Below are 13,845 nucleotides of genomic sequence, written 5' to 3'. Positions count from 1 at the left end.
AATTCCCATAATCATCCAATCAGAGTCTTTTCTATTGCCAAAAATATACGTGTGCATATCCTCCCGCTTCTCAGTTCGTATAAGTTATTCCCCATGATTGTTCCCTCCTGCACGTATTGCACTTACCCAAACTAAACCTATATAAGGCCCACTTTCTCCCTATCAGTTGATAATAACCCACTACTAATTTACAAGATGGTTACCGCCCTTTTCACTGAGAAAGTATGTATTTGAACATCTAATGTAGTGCTATCTCCATTTCCAATTACCAATTGAGTATCATTGATTGGCTCATTCGGCAATTGCTTGTTGTAAACGTGAAACACATGCCACAATTGAATCACATTGGAATGCTCAATTGAACGTCCAACCACCAAGAGGTCTTCTTCGATATGTTACTAACTATGTAGGCTGATGCCGTGAGCAAGCTCCCAAAGAAGCCAAACTCCGATGAGTTGTTGCTGTTGTACGGATTGTACAAGCAAGCCACCGTCGGTGACAACAGCAGTGCCAAGCCAGGCATTATGGATTTCACTGGTAAGGCTAAGTGGCAAGCTTGGGAGGATCAGAAGGGTAAGTCCAGCGAGGAAGCCGAGTCTGAGTACATCGCCTTGGTTGACGAGTTGACTGACAAGTACACCTAAGCACTTAATGATAATGTACTGGAAGTATACTATACTAGCCGTGAATGAATAATTTCAAAATTAATCTAAAAGTAGTTAAACAGAGCTATCAGCGAAGGGGTAAGTGTTTCGATAGGACAAAGATCACGAACGCACACAAGCCCAGTCCACTACAACAGCTGAACTATAATTTCTTCTTGGCTTCAATCGCACGCTGACCCTCTTGAATCAATCTCATGGCGCGGTAGGTGCAATCGATCATCATTGCCAATGGGATCACAAAATATGGCACATACAAGCCAAACAAGTTCCAGACCTCCGACTCGGACAAGCCATTGTTAGCACCCTCGGTCAAAACGTACAACAAACACACCCCTGTAGTGAAAAATGCGTTAAACCCGTAGATGGCCACCACCACTAACACGCTTTTGGAGCCTCTCCACAAATGGTACGAAGCAAGGAAAAAAAGCGGCAACTGAAACAACATCTCGAACATGCCAAAGTATTGGAGCCACAAAGGTGGCGACTGCAATAAAAAGTCCTTGTTGGCGCCCACATGGAGATCCACCATGTATTTCTGAACCGGGAGAAGGAACTGACGGGGAACCACAAGACTACAGTCGATGAAAAAGGCAACGGGGATGTGGATCAAGAGGTACCAGAAATAGAAGGTATCTCTTTTGTTCATTTTAGCCATTTTGCAGTGGAGTCGACGAAAGAACGTGGAAGTAAGGTACGTAAGAGATACAGGATTTAGATAGACAATACAAGCTTCCTATGTGAAAGTGTAATGGCACCAGATGAATGCAAATTACCTTGGGGGTGGCTAGATTTGAGTTTATTGATGTGGTTTTCCGACTCAGATCATTCGAGTTTTCTTCGATGATTTACTTGTATTTCTAGTGTTTGGTCTGACAGCCAACTAATACGACCAAGACATGATCTGGAAGCGGATACGAGTTTCTAGAAGTAGAGCCCCCATTCAAGCTTCACCACAAAACTATAAAAGAAGACGATTTTCCCACATTCAGATTTTCTATTTAATTCCTCAGTTCGCCTCCACCCCTTTTTTATTTTGCCTCTTTTATCCTTTATCAATTTACCGATTACACTCGATGCATCTCGCAGATTGTCTGTTTATATGATGCCCTAAATGGTACAAGTGTGCATCTGGCAACACGGCTGCAACAACGGCGGCAGGATGTACCCAACAGCAGCCCAACGGCTACGAGGGTTCTATTTAAATTTGATATTTTTTTTAAATACGCGGCACTTTCTCGAACATTCAGCGTCCTTTTTTGTGAAAATCTATCATCACAATACACCCTTGTTGCAATCCTAGCTCCTCCCCACACTTTCCAGATCCACGTCGCACTCCACACTCATCTCATCTCTTAGCAGAACATCACTTGTGCATTATAAACTTTATAAGATCAGGTAAATATTCTTAAGAAAGATAGATTCAGATCGTAGTAGATATTGCTCCCCAATTGAACCTTTCAGAAGATACTCCCATTGATTACCGCCGATTTGCAATGCTTTCCTCATTGTACAGAAGAGTTTTTGGCTCTAAACCAGTCCATGTCGAGCCATCCGTGCCCATAAAAAGACGCCTCAACCATTCGATCTCTAAGCCTTTGGTTTGGATCGACTGCGAGATGACCGGGTTGGACATCCAGCGCGATTTCATCATCGAGATCTGCTGTATCATCACCGACGGCCACTTGAACATAATTGATGAAGAGGGTTACGAAAGCACGGTGCATGTTCCCAAAAAAGTCTTGGATAACATGGGCGAATGGTGTGTCGAACAACACGGAAAGTCTGGTCTCACAGCTAAAGTGTTGGCCAACCCCCAGAATACTTTGGCTAAGGTCCAACAAGAGCTCCTTGAATACATCCAGTCGTACATTCCAGAGCCTCGCACAGCATTGATGGCAGGAAACACCATTCATATGGACAAATTCTTCATGATGAAGGATTTCCCCAAGGTGGTTGACCACTTGCATTACCGTTTAGTGGATGTCTCGTCAATCGCTGAGGTTGGAAAGCGTCAGAACCCAAAACTTATGAATCTCTGTCCAAGAAAACAGGCAAACCATACGGCCCGCTCTGATATTATTGAGAGTATTAACCAACTTAAATGGTATACAGAGAACTACTTGCGTTCTGATATCCCTGACAATCTTTCCAAGAAGGCTAAAAAGGAGAGCTCAGACTCTTCCGAGATCCAAGAACCTGCTGCAAAGAAAGCCAAGGTCAACCCTGAAGAGGCCAATGCCGAAATCGTCGAGATCGAGTCTACCGAGATCGCTTCTGCTGAGCCAGAGGTTGTCGAGGAAGAAATCAGAATAGTTGATGATGCCAACGAGAGTAAGGCTTGAATTTTGATACCTTAAAAATTGTAACCCGGTGATGAAACTGACGACCTACTTGTATATTCTGTATCACTAATAATATTAAATAATACTAATCTTCCGACTCCCATTCAACAGCAGTATCATCGCATGAGAATTTGTGAATAATGCTTCGTATCATGCTTTCGTCAATTGGCTTCTCTACGACATCGTCGAAAGCGCCCAGTTCCTGAGCTTCCTTGGCAAATCCAGTGAGAGCTATAATTGGTGTTTGTGAATTGACTCCACTTGTGTACTTGATCAATTTTACAGCATCCACTGCCTCGACTTTTGGAAGTCTCAAAGCTGTGAAGATAAGATCAAACTTCACTTTGCTTGTAGCTCTACGGATCAAATCGTCGCCGTCAGAAATGGCAAGAACAATACAACCACATCTCTCAATGAGCTTTGCAACAGATTGTCGCACAATTGGGATAGGCTCACAATATAGTACATCGAGCTCTGAATATGTGTCCACTGCTTGGTTCTGAGAGAATTGCGAAGGCGAATTAGTCATGGTCATCCCAGAAATGCTATTTTTTCTCATACTTTCACGACGTTGTTTGACTCTGGATAATGCTGAAGAACTGTCTTCGTTGTCGGAACTAGAAGGCGAGTACAAGGCTTCACCGACGTTCTTTTGGAAAAGCTGTTTCGATAGAGAAGGAACCAGAGATCTTTGCCTACCCTCCAGATTTCCAGTACTAGTGCCAGTCCCACCAGTGCTTCCAAATGAGCTACTTGCTGATCCAGAGCCTTCCCGTTTTGGTTGGATATGGAAATAGCCCTTTTCCTTATTTGGAGATTGGTTGTACGATGTCACCGGTGATACTGGTCGCTTGAATGGACTTCCAAGACTGACTTTGTTAGACGAAATTGACAGGCCTCGAGACTTTGTGTATCCTCCAGGTGTAGACTCGGATGAAGAGGATGACATGCTATTGCGATGTTCCAAATGCTCTGATTTAAGTCTATTGATGACATCTTTGTTTTGTTTTTCAAGGACGTTGAGGTTCCTGAAATGGAAAGAACCAAACTCGCTCGGATCAACGAGTTTTGAGCCCCGTCTTTCCCTTTTACTTATGACTGGCGTGGTAGGCAAAGATTGGAAATTTTGAGGAATGCCATACAAATTGGCAGATCCTACATCTTGTGCCGACTGTGGTTCCTTGTCTTCATCTGAGTCGTCTTTGGGGAACTGTGACATATCAGCACCTCTAAGATCAAAATAATCGGTAGACTCTGGATCATCAATCATTGGAACAAAAGAGTCGGTCTCTTCAGCGTACAATTTGTCCCACTCTAAACCTTCGAAAAAAGGATGTTTTTTGATTTCTTCGGCACCATTGTATCCAAGTCTTAGCTCTGGATCTAAAGTCAAAAGCTTATTTATGAGATCTTTTGCCAGTGGTGGGCAGATTTTTGCGTCTTCTTCTTCGTTTAGAGGTGGCCAATTAATATCGCCACTCAAAATATTTTGAAATACTTTGTCAGGAGTGTCATCATGAAACGGTGGGTAGCCATACAAAAATTCGAAAAGAATGCATCCTAACGACCACCAATCGGACCACTCACCTTGTTCCTCGCCAGCAATGGTTTCAGGCGCCAAATAGTCTGGAGTGCCAACGAACGTCTTCATGTTGTCGCTGTCCTTATTTGGATCGAATAAAGCATACGAGTGAATAGATTCCTCATTTTGTATAGGACTGACCGTAAATTCATCGTCAACTATTGCAAATGACGAATCTGAAGAGGTTCGAGGCAATGTCGCCTTTAAACTAGGCGAATCTACCCCACTACTAGCTGAATCTGACCTGGTGCTTGCGTGGCGGAAATGATGAGAGCGAGTTCTCTTCTTATTAATGGTTGTACTTGGCATCAGTTCGTGTGATGAAAGCGAACTCGATGTGGTTTGGGCCAAAAATTGGGGGCGATGAATTTCTGTTGATGGAGAGAGCGAGAATGGTGTAACGGACGAAGTTCGTTTATGATATGGGCCCAAATCAGGAGAATCAATCAGGCCTGTGACAAGTGGACTTTGTCCAATGTTGCTTGATAAATTATGCTTTCTGAAAAACTCAATCGCGTGTTCAGAGGCACTGCTTTTCCGGTGTCTCATGGTGTGTCGCCCAATGACACCCATTTTGGATAGACCAAAGTCGGTGAGTTTAAGATGACCCTTGCTGTCAATCAAAATGTTGTCTGGCTTCAAATCTCTGTGGATTATATCACGTTTGTGCAAATCGTCAACACCGACTATAATCTCTGCGATATACCTTCTAGTCCATTTCTCATCAAGTGTACCTAGCATTTTAAGAAGTGCTGCACAATCACCACCATTGAGATACTCCATGACTAGGTATAAGTAGTCTTTTGTTTGGAAACTGCTGTATAATTGAGCAACGTATGGAGAATCACTTTGCTTCATAAGAACCGCTCTCTCAGATTTCACATTAAGTACTTGATTTTTGACAATCATATCTGTTTTCTTCAAGCATTTTATGGCCACATACTCTCCCGTGAGCCTTCTTTTAGCAAGGAATACAGATCCAAATGCACCTTTGCTTATAGCCTTGATGATTTCGAAATCTTTGATTCCTGTAGAGACAGACTTTTGAGCCGGAGTCAGCAGCACCAAGAGGGGTGATAATGGAGGCTTGATTGAGGAAAAGGAGCCACGCTGAGGATTATTGGAAGGACTATTACAGGCCACGGGCTGCAAATGCTGCAAATTGAGAGGTAATGCCAGTGCAGGAAGTACCAACGACGAAGAAGATCCATTGCGTTTCAAATTGATTGGTGCCATTTCTGGGCTTAATAGTTGATCGGATTTGTCCATTGGTACCATGCTGTACCGAGGAGATAAGAGCAGATTCAGATCAGGGCGAAGACTCGCATTCGTGTTTCTTTGCAAAGTGGAGAAGCTATGTTTTTCCACATATGGTGCTGGAGACAAGTGCCGGCGTGGAGAATTGAGCAGGGATTCTGATGATTTGTTCGAGACTCCCAAATCGTTCAAAGCGTCAACTAAATCTCTTGATGGTAGACGTGCTGTAGCAGACAAAGTGGTGTTGGGGGATATAGAAGACCGACTCCTGCTAAAATCCGGAATGTCTCGAAGGATGTCTTTTGGAGTGATAGACTTGAGAGGCAGGTTTGAAGTGACATCTGAGAGAATAGGATTGTTCGGACTTCTAACCCTGAACGGTTGCGGCGATCTCAATACTGGTGGTTGCATCGGAGTGATAGTCGGGGAAATGCTGTTCTTCAATGGAGAGATTGGTCGCACTGGCAGATCTCGGTCATCAAACTTGGAGAAATTACTCACCGATACAGCGGGGGCCAGGAGCGAATTAGTTCTAGATCTGCTCGAATTCAACAGGGTTCTTTGTTTATGCTCTGGGATTTCTTGCTCCCTCGTCTTTTCGCGAATCTTCTCAATTGTGTCCTGAACTGCTTCGAGAACGTACGCATCCACCTCTTGCTTGATTTTATCGGTGTACTGCACGATTGAAATGAGTCTGGTAAGATTTTCGACTTTGTCTATGACAAGCAATTTTGTGTCGTTGACCATAGCTGCAATAGCTAGATCAGACGTTTCTAAAGTTGTCCAATTCAAACATGCATCGATACTGCTTGCAGTGTTCGGCGAAAAAGCAAAATTGTCAGTGTCCTCTCGTTTCTCTGCGGGATTGAGCGAAAGAGCCTCTTCACAATGGTCCACTAGCTTTTGAAGGATCCCAAATGGAAATTTGCGCGTGTTTCTAATATTTTGAATAGAGGAAATCTTTGAAGACCCCTGAACTAGAGAAGCTTCAGCACTCATAGTTGGCAATTGTATACCTTTGTAAGCATGGATGGAATTGCTAGAGTTCGAGCCGAGTGAGCTGGTGGACGAGTTCGACAGAGGTGTTCCACGCAGTGCCTCCATTTGATCATTCCATAAAGAGTCTGCGATGCGAAGAAGTAAATCTCGATGATCAGCAATGGCATCATGACACAATTGTAAATCCTCATCCACCTTGTGTTCTAAGAGACACAAGCTATTATGCTTTTCGATGAACCACGCTGGAATGCTGGTTTCACAAATGCGGCAAAGAATCAGTTTGGGTTCGGGAACAGAACCCTCATCAATGATACCTGCTTCTTGAAGGCTGAGTAAATATCCTTCGAATAATTCCAGTCCGAATCCAAGGAGGTCAACCAAAGCATCGGGAATATTTAAATCTAGCTCGATTCTGACAAAGGGTCTTATGGTCCAAATAGAGTGGGTAGGGATCTTGGTCGAAGGGTCATGTATAAGAATTCCTTGAGCTTCTAACTCAATCATTTCACCATCATTCGAGAGTTTAGAGCTTGTATCAGATGCAGAGGGTGACTGTTGCCTTGTGCTAGCTTCCAGTCCAAAAGGATCACTTGGATCGAAGATCTCCTCTTGGTCGACGTTCATTTCATCTGCTTCATCATTTGGTGAGGCTTCGTTCATGCGATTTGTCGCAGTGACAAATTTGACTTTGTAAGAGGCATTGTCATACATCATCTTCTCCACTGCATCATTGAACACTCTTAAATCTGTATCGGTCTTTCCTATGAGAATGTTTTGAATGGGTTTGTTGAGGATTTTGCGAATGGAGGTTCCTACAAGTGACGTCCAGTTTTTACTTACATACCGCACGTTGCAATTGAGATCGAGCTCCATGACTACGGATGGATTATCAGCGGAAGCTAGCCGCAAATCGAGCTCCTCTTGAAGCACAGACGTCAAGCCTTGCATACGGGGTCGTAGCATAGGCACGGCGGCGGGCATTTCACACGGAGATACAGACTTCTCGATTCCAGACGCACCATAGTGCAAGGAATCGTCAAAGTGAGGGTCGTGGAAGGTCAATTTTGAAGAGCTCATGAGAATTTGATAGAAAGGAAGGAAAGATGGTTCTGTTGTAGATGGGTTCTGAGAAATGGAATGTGAGAGACTTGGCTCTTTAACTTATGATGAAGTGAAGTATGTAGACCTTAAATATCTTGGCAAAGAATTTGTATTTCACAATGGAATTTCAAACTTTCATCCAAAGTCCGTAGGAGAGGATACGATGAAGATTACTTCGATGTGGGGACGTTGGGGAGCTAATACTCAGCGATTTGCAGAGCAAAGAACGTCGGATAGAAAAATTGAGTCCCTCACTGGAAGTATTTGCCTTAGAAATCTAAGGTGAATGCTGTAATTGGGCGATTGTTCGGCTCTGTAGCCCACAAATTAGGTATCTGCTGATATTGGTCAAGAACCAGCCAATCACCTATAAGTCCAAAGAGTGAAGCACTTGAAGAATGGAAAGGAAATTTCTGACAAGAAAACAAACAATTGCTTTCGCCTACACTGTCTGCTTTTGTGCCGAAACCACAGCTGAGGCTAGGTGTCCAGGAACTTTTTGGTATGGAGAAGTGGATTTAACTGTGGAGTGACTAAGGGGGGAAATGGAGCAGGAAAACGAATCGGGGGAGATCGATGAGATTGATGATAGCAATTGTAAGACGAAGAAAAAGAAATTTCAAGCAAGGAATTATTGATGATTTTTAGATTGAATTGAGTATGGAATTTTGAACTATTTAGTTCCGCTTTACTTGGGGTGGAATAGATACTTTACAGATAGAACATTTACTGAGACTGGCGCCATTGCTCTGAAAACTCATGTGTCTTGTCTATTTTCCTCTCTTTCTTTTTCATTCTCGATCTTGTTTATTTTTTTCGTCTTTTGTTTTTTTATCTCTCCTCTTTTTGCATTCTCATGCTTAGTTTTGGTTAATGTACTCTACGGCCCAAATTCAATGTGCAAGATTGACACATTTGACTCAAAAAATAGTTAGATTGTTGGGAGGCCATCAGCCGACTACAAGACACTACAAATAACAAAAATGTATATTTTTTTACCCCTTCCTCTCTTCTGTTTGTGAATTAAAATAATGCAAAAATTTGCTCCATTTACAAAAAACAATGGCACACCCATTAGTCTTTGTGCTAGGAACAGAGTTGGATCTGCCCAGCAGAATTGCTCGTAAAGTCGTTAAAAGTTGGATTTTAATCGATGCTAATGTCAAAGCCCGTCGGCGCGGCGAGAGTATGTATCTACCGCGCCATGTCTATAATTTTTCTCCCTTTGTTTAGTTTGTGCTCTTGTCCTCCCCCTCGACAAGAGATCTCTTCTTGATGCTCTCGAGAAGATCGCTGTTTTTCTTCTCGTTCTTCTCGATCATGAGCTGCTTCAAGCACTTGTTTTCCATTTCAAGAGTTTTCAATCTCTTTTCCAAGAAAGCCAAGCGGTCACGTAACTCCGCGGCCTGCTGTTCCATCTGCTTCTCCTTCAACTTCTTCTTGATTCTGAAGCGAGCACTGGCAGCAGTGTTTCTCTTTCTCTTGATCTCGTTGATGTCTTCCTGAGGAGCGTCGTCCAGAAGAACAGATGAAGCCACTGCAGATGGCGTGGACATATTGTAAGCAAAGTCCACAAACTGGTACTCCGAATCGACGGAGCCATGTCTCACTTCCTGGGAATACTCGGTTTTCACCTGTGGCGAAGCGGCAGAAACTTTGGCCGCCAACTGTTGATGTTGTTGGGGTTGTTGCTGTTGCTGTTGCTGGAGGTGTTGCTGGAGTTGTTGTTCCTTGGTTTGAGGAGCCAAGTCGCTTGAAAACACATCCAAATCGAAAAACTCGGTCTGGGTGAAGAGATCAAGGTCGGCCTTGTTCACCTCCTCAATGGGAGACATGGTTGGGGCGTCGAACTCGAGGTTCAAGTCTGCCAAATAGTCAGTGGGTTGGAAATTCATCTTTATTTAAAAAGTGAATGTGATCAGGAAAGCGCCGGAAGGGTGACAAAGAATCTGGCAAGAAAATTCGATCTTATATGGGGAGTCAATTTGCTTCTTTTTGTGGAACAAAGTAGCAAAAAACAATTAGGCGTACTAACACGGTATAAAATGGTCAGAGAACCAGATAGCAGGTGACCACAGGGGTGAAAATCCGTTCTTGGATGTGTTTGGGGAGAGGTTGTCTGAAAAGAAAAACACTAGAGAAGAAATAAACCTGTTCGGAACGAAAATTTTCGGCCTAGCAAGTATGCACAGTTCACAGGGGAAAGCGTTGCCTGTTTAGGGATGTTCGGTCTTAAGTAGAGGCAATATTAATTAGTCATCGTGGTGTGTACACGCATGGCGTGCATGGGTAGCGATCGACGTGGGTGATTGGCCGTAATCGGCACGCTGTCTGCAGGTGATAGCGCACCGGGTTGGAGCGAAATATTCATGGTTGGGTGACCATTTGTAAGACATTGGAGATGATATTCCGAAGGTCTGCATTGTTGCCTAAGGATGAGAAATTGAGATTGAGGAATTAGTTTTTCCGAGAATTTTTTTTGTTTTTCTTTCGAATTTCGGTTTCACTTTTGGTGTTGTTTTTGTATGAAACTCAAATCAAGCTCAATTCTCGTTTACGCTCACGCTTAGTTCTGTACTGTCGCTGGTCCAAGAAACACCTTTGAAGGATCATTGACTCGGATACCATGTCCGAAATTCCGGGTGGAGGCTGTGTGCACTCCAGTTTTGCCTGTTTGACGGAAAATTAGGCTAAATATGGGCTTGGAGAATTAGTAAGATTTTCTTGACAAATGAGCATACTAGTATTTGGGGGAAGTGATTATTGTCTCCCCATTTCGTGCGTCATGGTACATTGTTCTGGCTTCGTTTTGGACTCTTCTGCTTTACTCAACAACGCCTGTTTCTGAAACCAATGTAGTGTTTATTAAAAATTTCACGTAGTACATACTAAAATCAAACTATTCCCATGTAAACCTAGGTAATTCTTAGTCTCGACTCTTGTTCCATGGCAAGAGTGTGTATCCTTTTCCAATTTCTCCTTTGGAGATAGTGTAACAGCTTCTAATTGTTAAGGGTATCAACTAAAGACTTCAAGACAAGCGACTCTCCACTTCCGCGGTTCTCTTCCTCGAGTCCGGGCCGCGCGCCATGATACTTGCGTGGAATTTCATCGTAGACCAGCTCAGATGTAGCATTCACGTCAAAAATCAGTGGGTTCGAGAGCTCAGAGTTCAAGGTTGAAATCAGTCCCATAGAACTTCTTTCAGATGTACGTCTGGACTCTGAGGTATCTAGCTTGCTTTGTTGCCTTGATGTCGATTTTTTCATCGTAGATTGGTATGGTATTCCTGTCACCGCACACATCCATATCCGAGTTTTGTATATCCGGAACAATTCACGAACCAAATCTCTGAAATCGATTCGTTTGTGTGTCGAATAATAGAAAATAAGCTTGCGCCGATCAAATTGGTACTCGGCATCTATTAATCTCATCTGGGACAAGTCAGCCAGAGTGAGTGTGCCCTTCGTCTCGCCGGCATTGAGCAGACTGAGAGTGCTTGATATTTTAGCCAAGCTTAGCTTGCATGCCTTCTCTTCATCCTGACTCTTGCTGATGAGCAGTGTTACTTCGGTTCGCAGAGCTAAGGAAATGATAGGCTTTGGACAGTACAAGGTTGGAGGTGCAAAATAAACACCACTATCTTTGGCACCAGGATTGGAGCTTTGAAGAAGTGACCTCATGGTAATGTCTTCCGTGCCCTTCTCGTTTAGCGCAACCAGTTGTTCTAAGAATTGAAGGAGTTTAAGGAGTCTGGCTTGGTCCACAGAGATGTTCATTCTGACAACCTTACCCAAATCACGGCCTCTGTCAGCTTCCACGATGACCAAGTCACCCTCATGAATGCTCTTCAAATTGTGCTTGCCCTCTGGCAAATAGAAGACATCGAGTCTTCCAGCCTTGAAGCAGACCAAAACAAGTTGCAGGTTTCTTGCAGAGGAATCCAAGGGAAATTGAGGAAGCTGGTACAGATCTTCCAAATAAGCTTTCTCTTCCATGAATCTTTGGTCAAAGAAGTCAACAGAAACCTTGACTCTCTGATGAACATCAACGGTGAAATAATCCAGCACAATTTCTAAGTTTTTGTCTTCATAATTCTGGCTGTTCTTTTGTTCAAGGCTAGTGACTGAAAACTTAGGTTTTGTAGTGCTTTGAGAATTGAATTGTTTAGTAGATTGCATTTGTCTCAACTGGCCAGCCATTGGTGCAATATATGGTTCGCCGCAAGAGTAGCGACGGTAAGCCTGCAAAGCCTCAGCTTGATCAAAGCCAGCTTTGTAAGAGGAAGCAGGGTGGGCTTCACTTGGAATTGCCTGATTCCATCCGCTCTTATTTACACCACCCCAATAGAGTAACTGTTCGTCATGTGTAGGAAACGAGTTCTGGCCCATTGGCTGTTGAACGTTTCGTAACTGGTTGGTATTTGAGGATGGGGTCGGAAACTGATAGTTGAAAATGCTCCCGACATATTCTGGTCTATGAGTAAAGTGTCTATCTTGTGCGTCTCCTGAGTACGCCAATGATTGTGGGAACGCACCGAGATTGGAGCCATTAAATCCGTTTAATCCAACGTTTGGTTGCGTAGGAGATTGTCTTGTAGCAGCGGCGTCAGAGAGAATTGGTGATACCTGGTGGCCCAGTGTCGAAGTGGCCAAGGGGCTATAGTAATCGTTAGGATGTGGAAGATTGGCGCTCTGGATCGGAGAGACGTCCGAAAACGCACGGCCTCTAAAGCCGTTGTAATTGAAGCTTCCATTCTTCTGAAAAGTTGAGGACTGGGGAGGTCTTAACGAGGGTGGCCCAGTTGAGAAATCGATCGGATCAATAGCGTTGGCCTCCGCATTAGAATACGGAGCTGTTTTTTCCGGACCGCCGATAAATTGAGAGAGACCCTGTGTGGAAGAATTGATGTAATTCTGACCCGCCAAACCAGTGGCAGGTGCAGCAGAAGCGGCAGCAAGGTAAGCATCGGGCGCAGTGTTCAACATTGAAAAATCGATGGAGTAATGTTTCTGTGGCGGCGAATTGCCTGTGCCCCACACTCTGGATTCATACAAGGAGCCTCTTCGGGCCAGAGGGATCGATGCCGTCTGGAAGCTGTCGGATTGACGGTCTGCGCCAAACATCTGCATGAGTGGGAACGTTAGTGTAATGTTTTTTTAAGTAAAGGTGTTGATAGCTTGGGATTCTGTCGAAACAGAAATGGTCGCTATTTATTAGGTCTGTTCAAATTTGGTATGCCTCTGTTTGGCCTGCCACTATTTGGTATGAAGAGTGCAAAGAGACAGAAGCTCAGAGGATACACAAAAGAAGATTTTGAACAGAAATACAATGAGAGCGAAATTGAACAGACTGGCCAATTTCAAACAAAGATATCCAAAAATGCCAGCTCCTCAGTTATGTTTGAGTGAGACACAGATAAGGGGTACTAAAACTGTGGTGTCACCTCTCAGGTATATATAGCTCAGAGCTGAAAGACAAAGGTAGGAAGAAACGCGGGTGGTATGAGCAGGTAGAGAAAAAGTCAAGTGTAGTCCTTTTTACTTGCTGCGAATTGTTCGCTGAATAGTAGTGGGAAGAAGAAAAGGTGGCCGGTGATCAGCGTGTATTTCACTACGGTGGGTTGAGAGAGGGCACACACTGCGTGACAGGGCCCATAGATAAAATTGGCCGAGTATTTATAAGGGAGCAAGCGCCCACCACAAAATGGTCTTCGCCGGCGCATTGAGAAGGTCTGGGCGCAAGGCCTCGGGCCACGCAATGGCCTCCACAAAAAATTAAAATCCTCCAGCTACCTTCCCCGTACAGTAGGCCTCCAGAACTGCCATCGGAACTCCCCCAGCTAATGCTCATTTTGGGGGGGTGGTGCGAATCGGTGACCTAAAGGAAATCCTGTGTG

General features: G+C 43.9%; 6 protein-coding genes across 6 annotated transcripts; 2 read left to right on the top strand and 4 right to left on the bottom strand.

Annotated features, from left to right (window-relative positions):
* Positions 1-524: 524 nt before the first annotated feature.
* Positions 525-644, top strand: PUMCH_001353 (uncharacterized protein; the record flags this gene model as incomplete). Its single annotated transcript, XM_063020411.1, has 1 exon — positions 525-644. One exon carries the CDS (start codon positions 525-527, stop codon positions 642-644), a length of 120 nt encoding a protein of 39 aa, XP_062876481.1.
* A 163-nt stretch (positions 645-807) lies between these two features.
* PUMCH_001352 (uncharacterized protein) lies at positions 808-1,320 on the bottom strand (the record flags this gene model as incomplete). Its single annotated transcript, XM_063020410.1, has 1 exon — positions 808-1,320. One exon carries the CDS (start codon positions 1,318-1,320, stop codon positions 808-810), a length of 513 nt encoding a protein of 170 aa, XP_062876480.1.
* An 838-nt stretch (positions 1,321-2,158) lies between these two features.
* PUMCH_001351 (uncharacterized protein) lies at positions 2,159-3,007 on the top strand (the record flags this gene model as incomplete). The annotated part of the gene is made up of 1 exon (XM_063020409.1): positions 2,159-3,007. The coding sequence occupies one exon, from the start codon at positions 2,159-2,161 to the stop codon at positions 3,005-3,007; it is 849 nt and encodes a 282-aa protein (XP_062876479.1).
* Positions 3,008-3,092: 85 nt separating this feature from the next.
* On the bottom strand, positions 3,093-7,922 carry PUMCH_001350 (uncharacterized protein; the record flags this gene model as incomplete). The annotated part of the gene is made up of 1 exon (XM_063020408.1): positions 3,093-7,922. The coding sequence occupies one exon, from the start codon at positions 7,920-7,922 to the stop codon at positions 3,093-3,095; it is 4,830 nt and encodes a 1,609-aa protein (XP_062876478.1).
* Positions 7,923-9,175: 1,253 nt separating this feature from the next.
* Positions 9,176-9,841, bottom strand: PUMCH_001349 (uncharacterized protein; the record flags this gene model as incomplete). Its single annotated transcript, XM_063020407.1, has 1 exon — positions 9,176-9,841. The coding sequence occupies one exon, from the start codon at positions 9,839-9,841 to the stop codon at positions 9,176-9,178; it is 666 nt and encodes a 221-aa protein (XP_062876477.1).
* Positions 9,842-10,948: 1,107 nt separating this feature from the next.
* PUMCH_001348 (uncharacterized protein) lies at positions 10,949-13,078 on the bottom strand (the record flags this gene model as incomplete). Its single annotated transcript, XM_063020406.1, has 1 exon — positions 10,949-13,078. One exon carries the CDS (start codon positions 13,076-13,078, stop codon positions 10,949-10,951), a length of 2,130 nt encoding a protein of 709 aa, XP_062876476.1.
* Between the last annotated feature and the right edge of the window lie 767 nt (positions 13,079-13,845).

The sequence above is a fragment of the Australozyma saopauloensis genome, chromosome 2 (assembly GCF_035610405.1).
Source record: "Australozyma saopauloensis chromosome 2, complete sequence".
In the NCBI taxonomy this organism is placed as follows: domain Eukaryota; kingdom Fungi; phylum Ascomycota; class Pichiomycetes; order Serinales; family Metschnikowiaceae; genus Australozyma; species Australozyma saopauloensis.
This window is presented reverse-complemented; position numbering and strand designations above follow the sequence as displayed.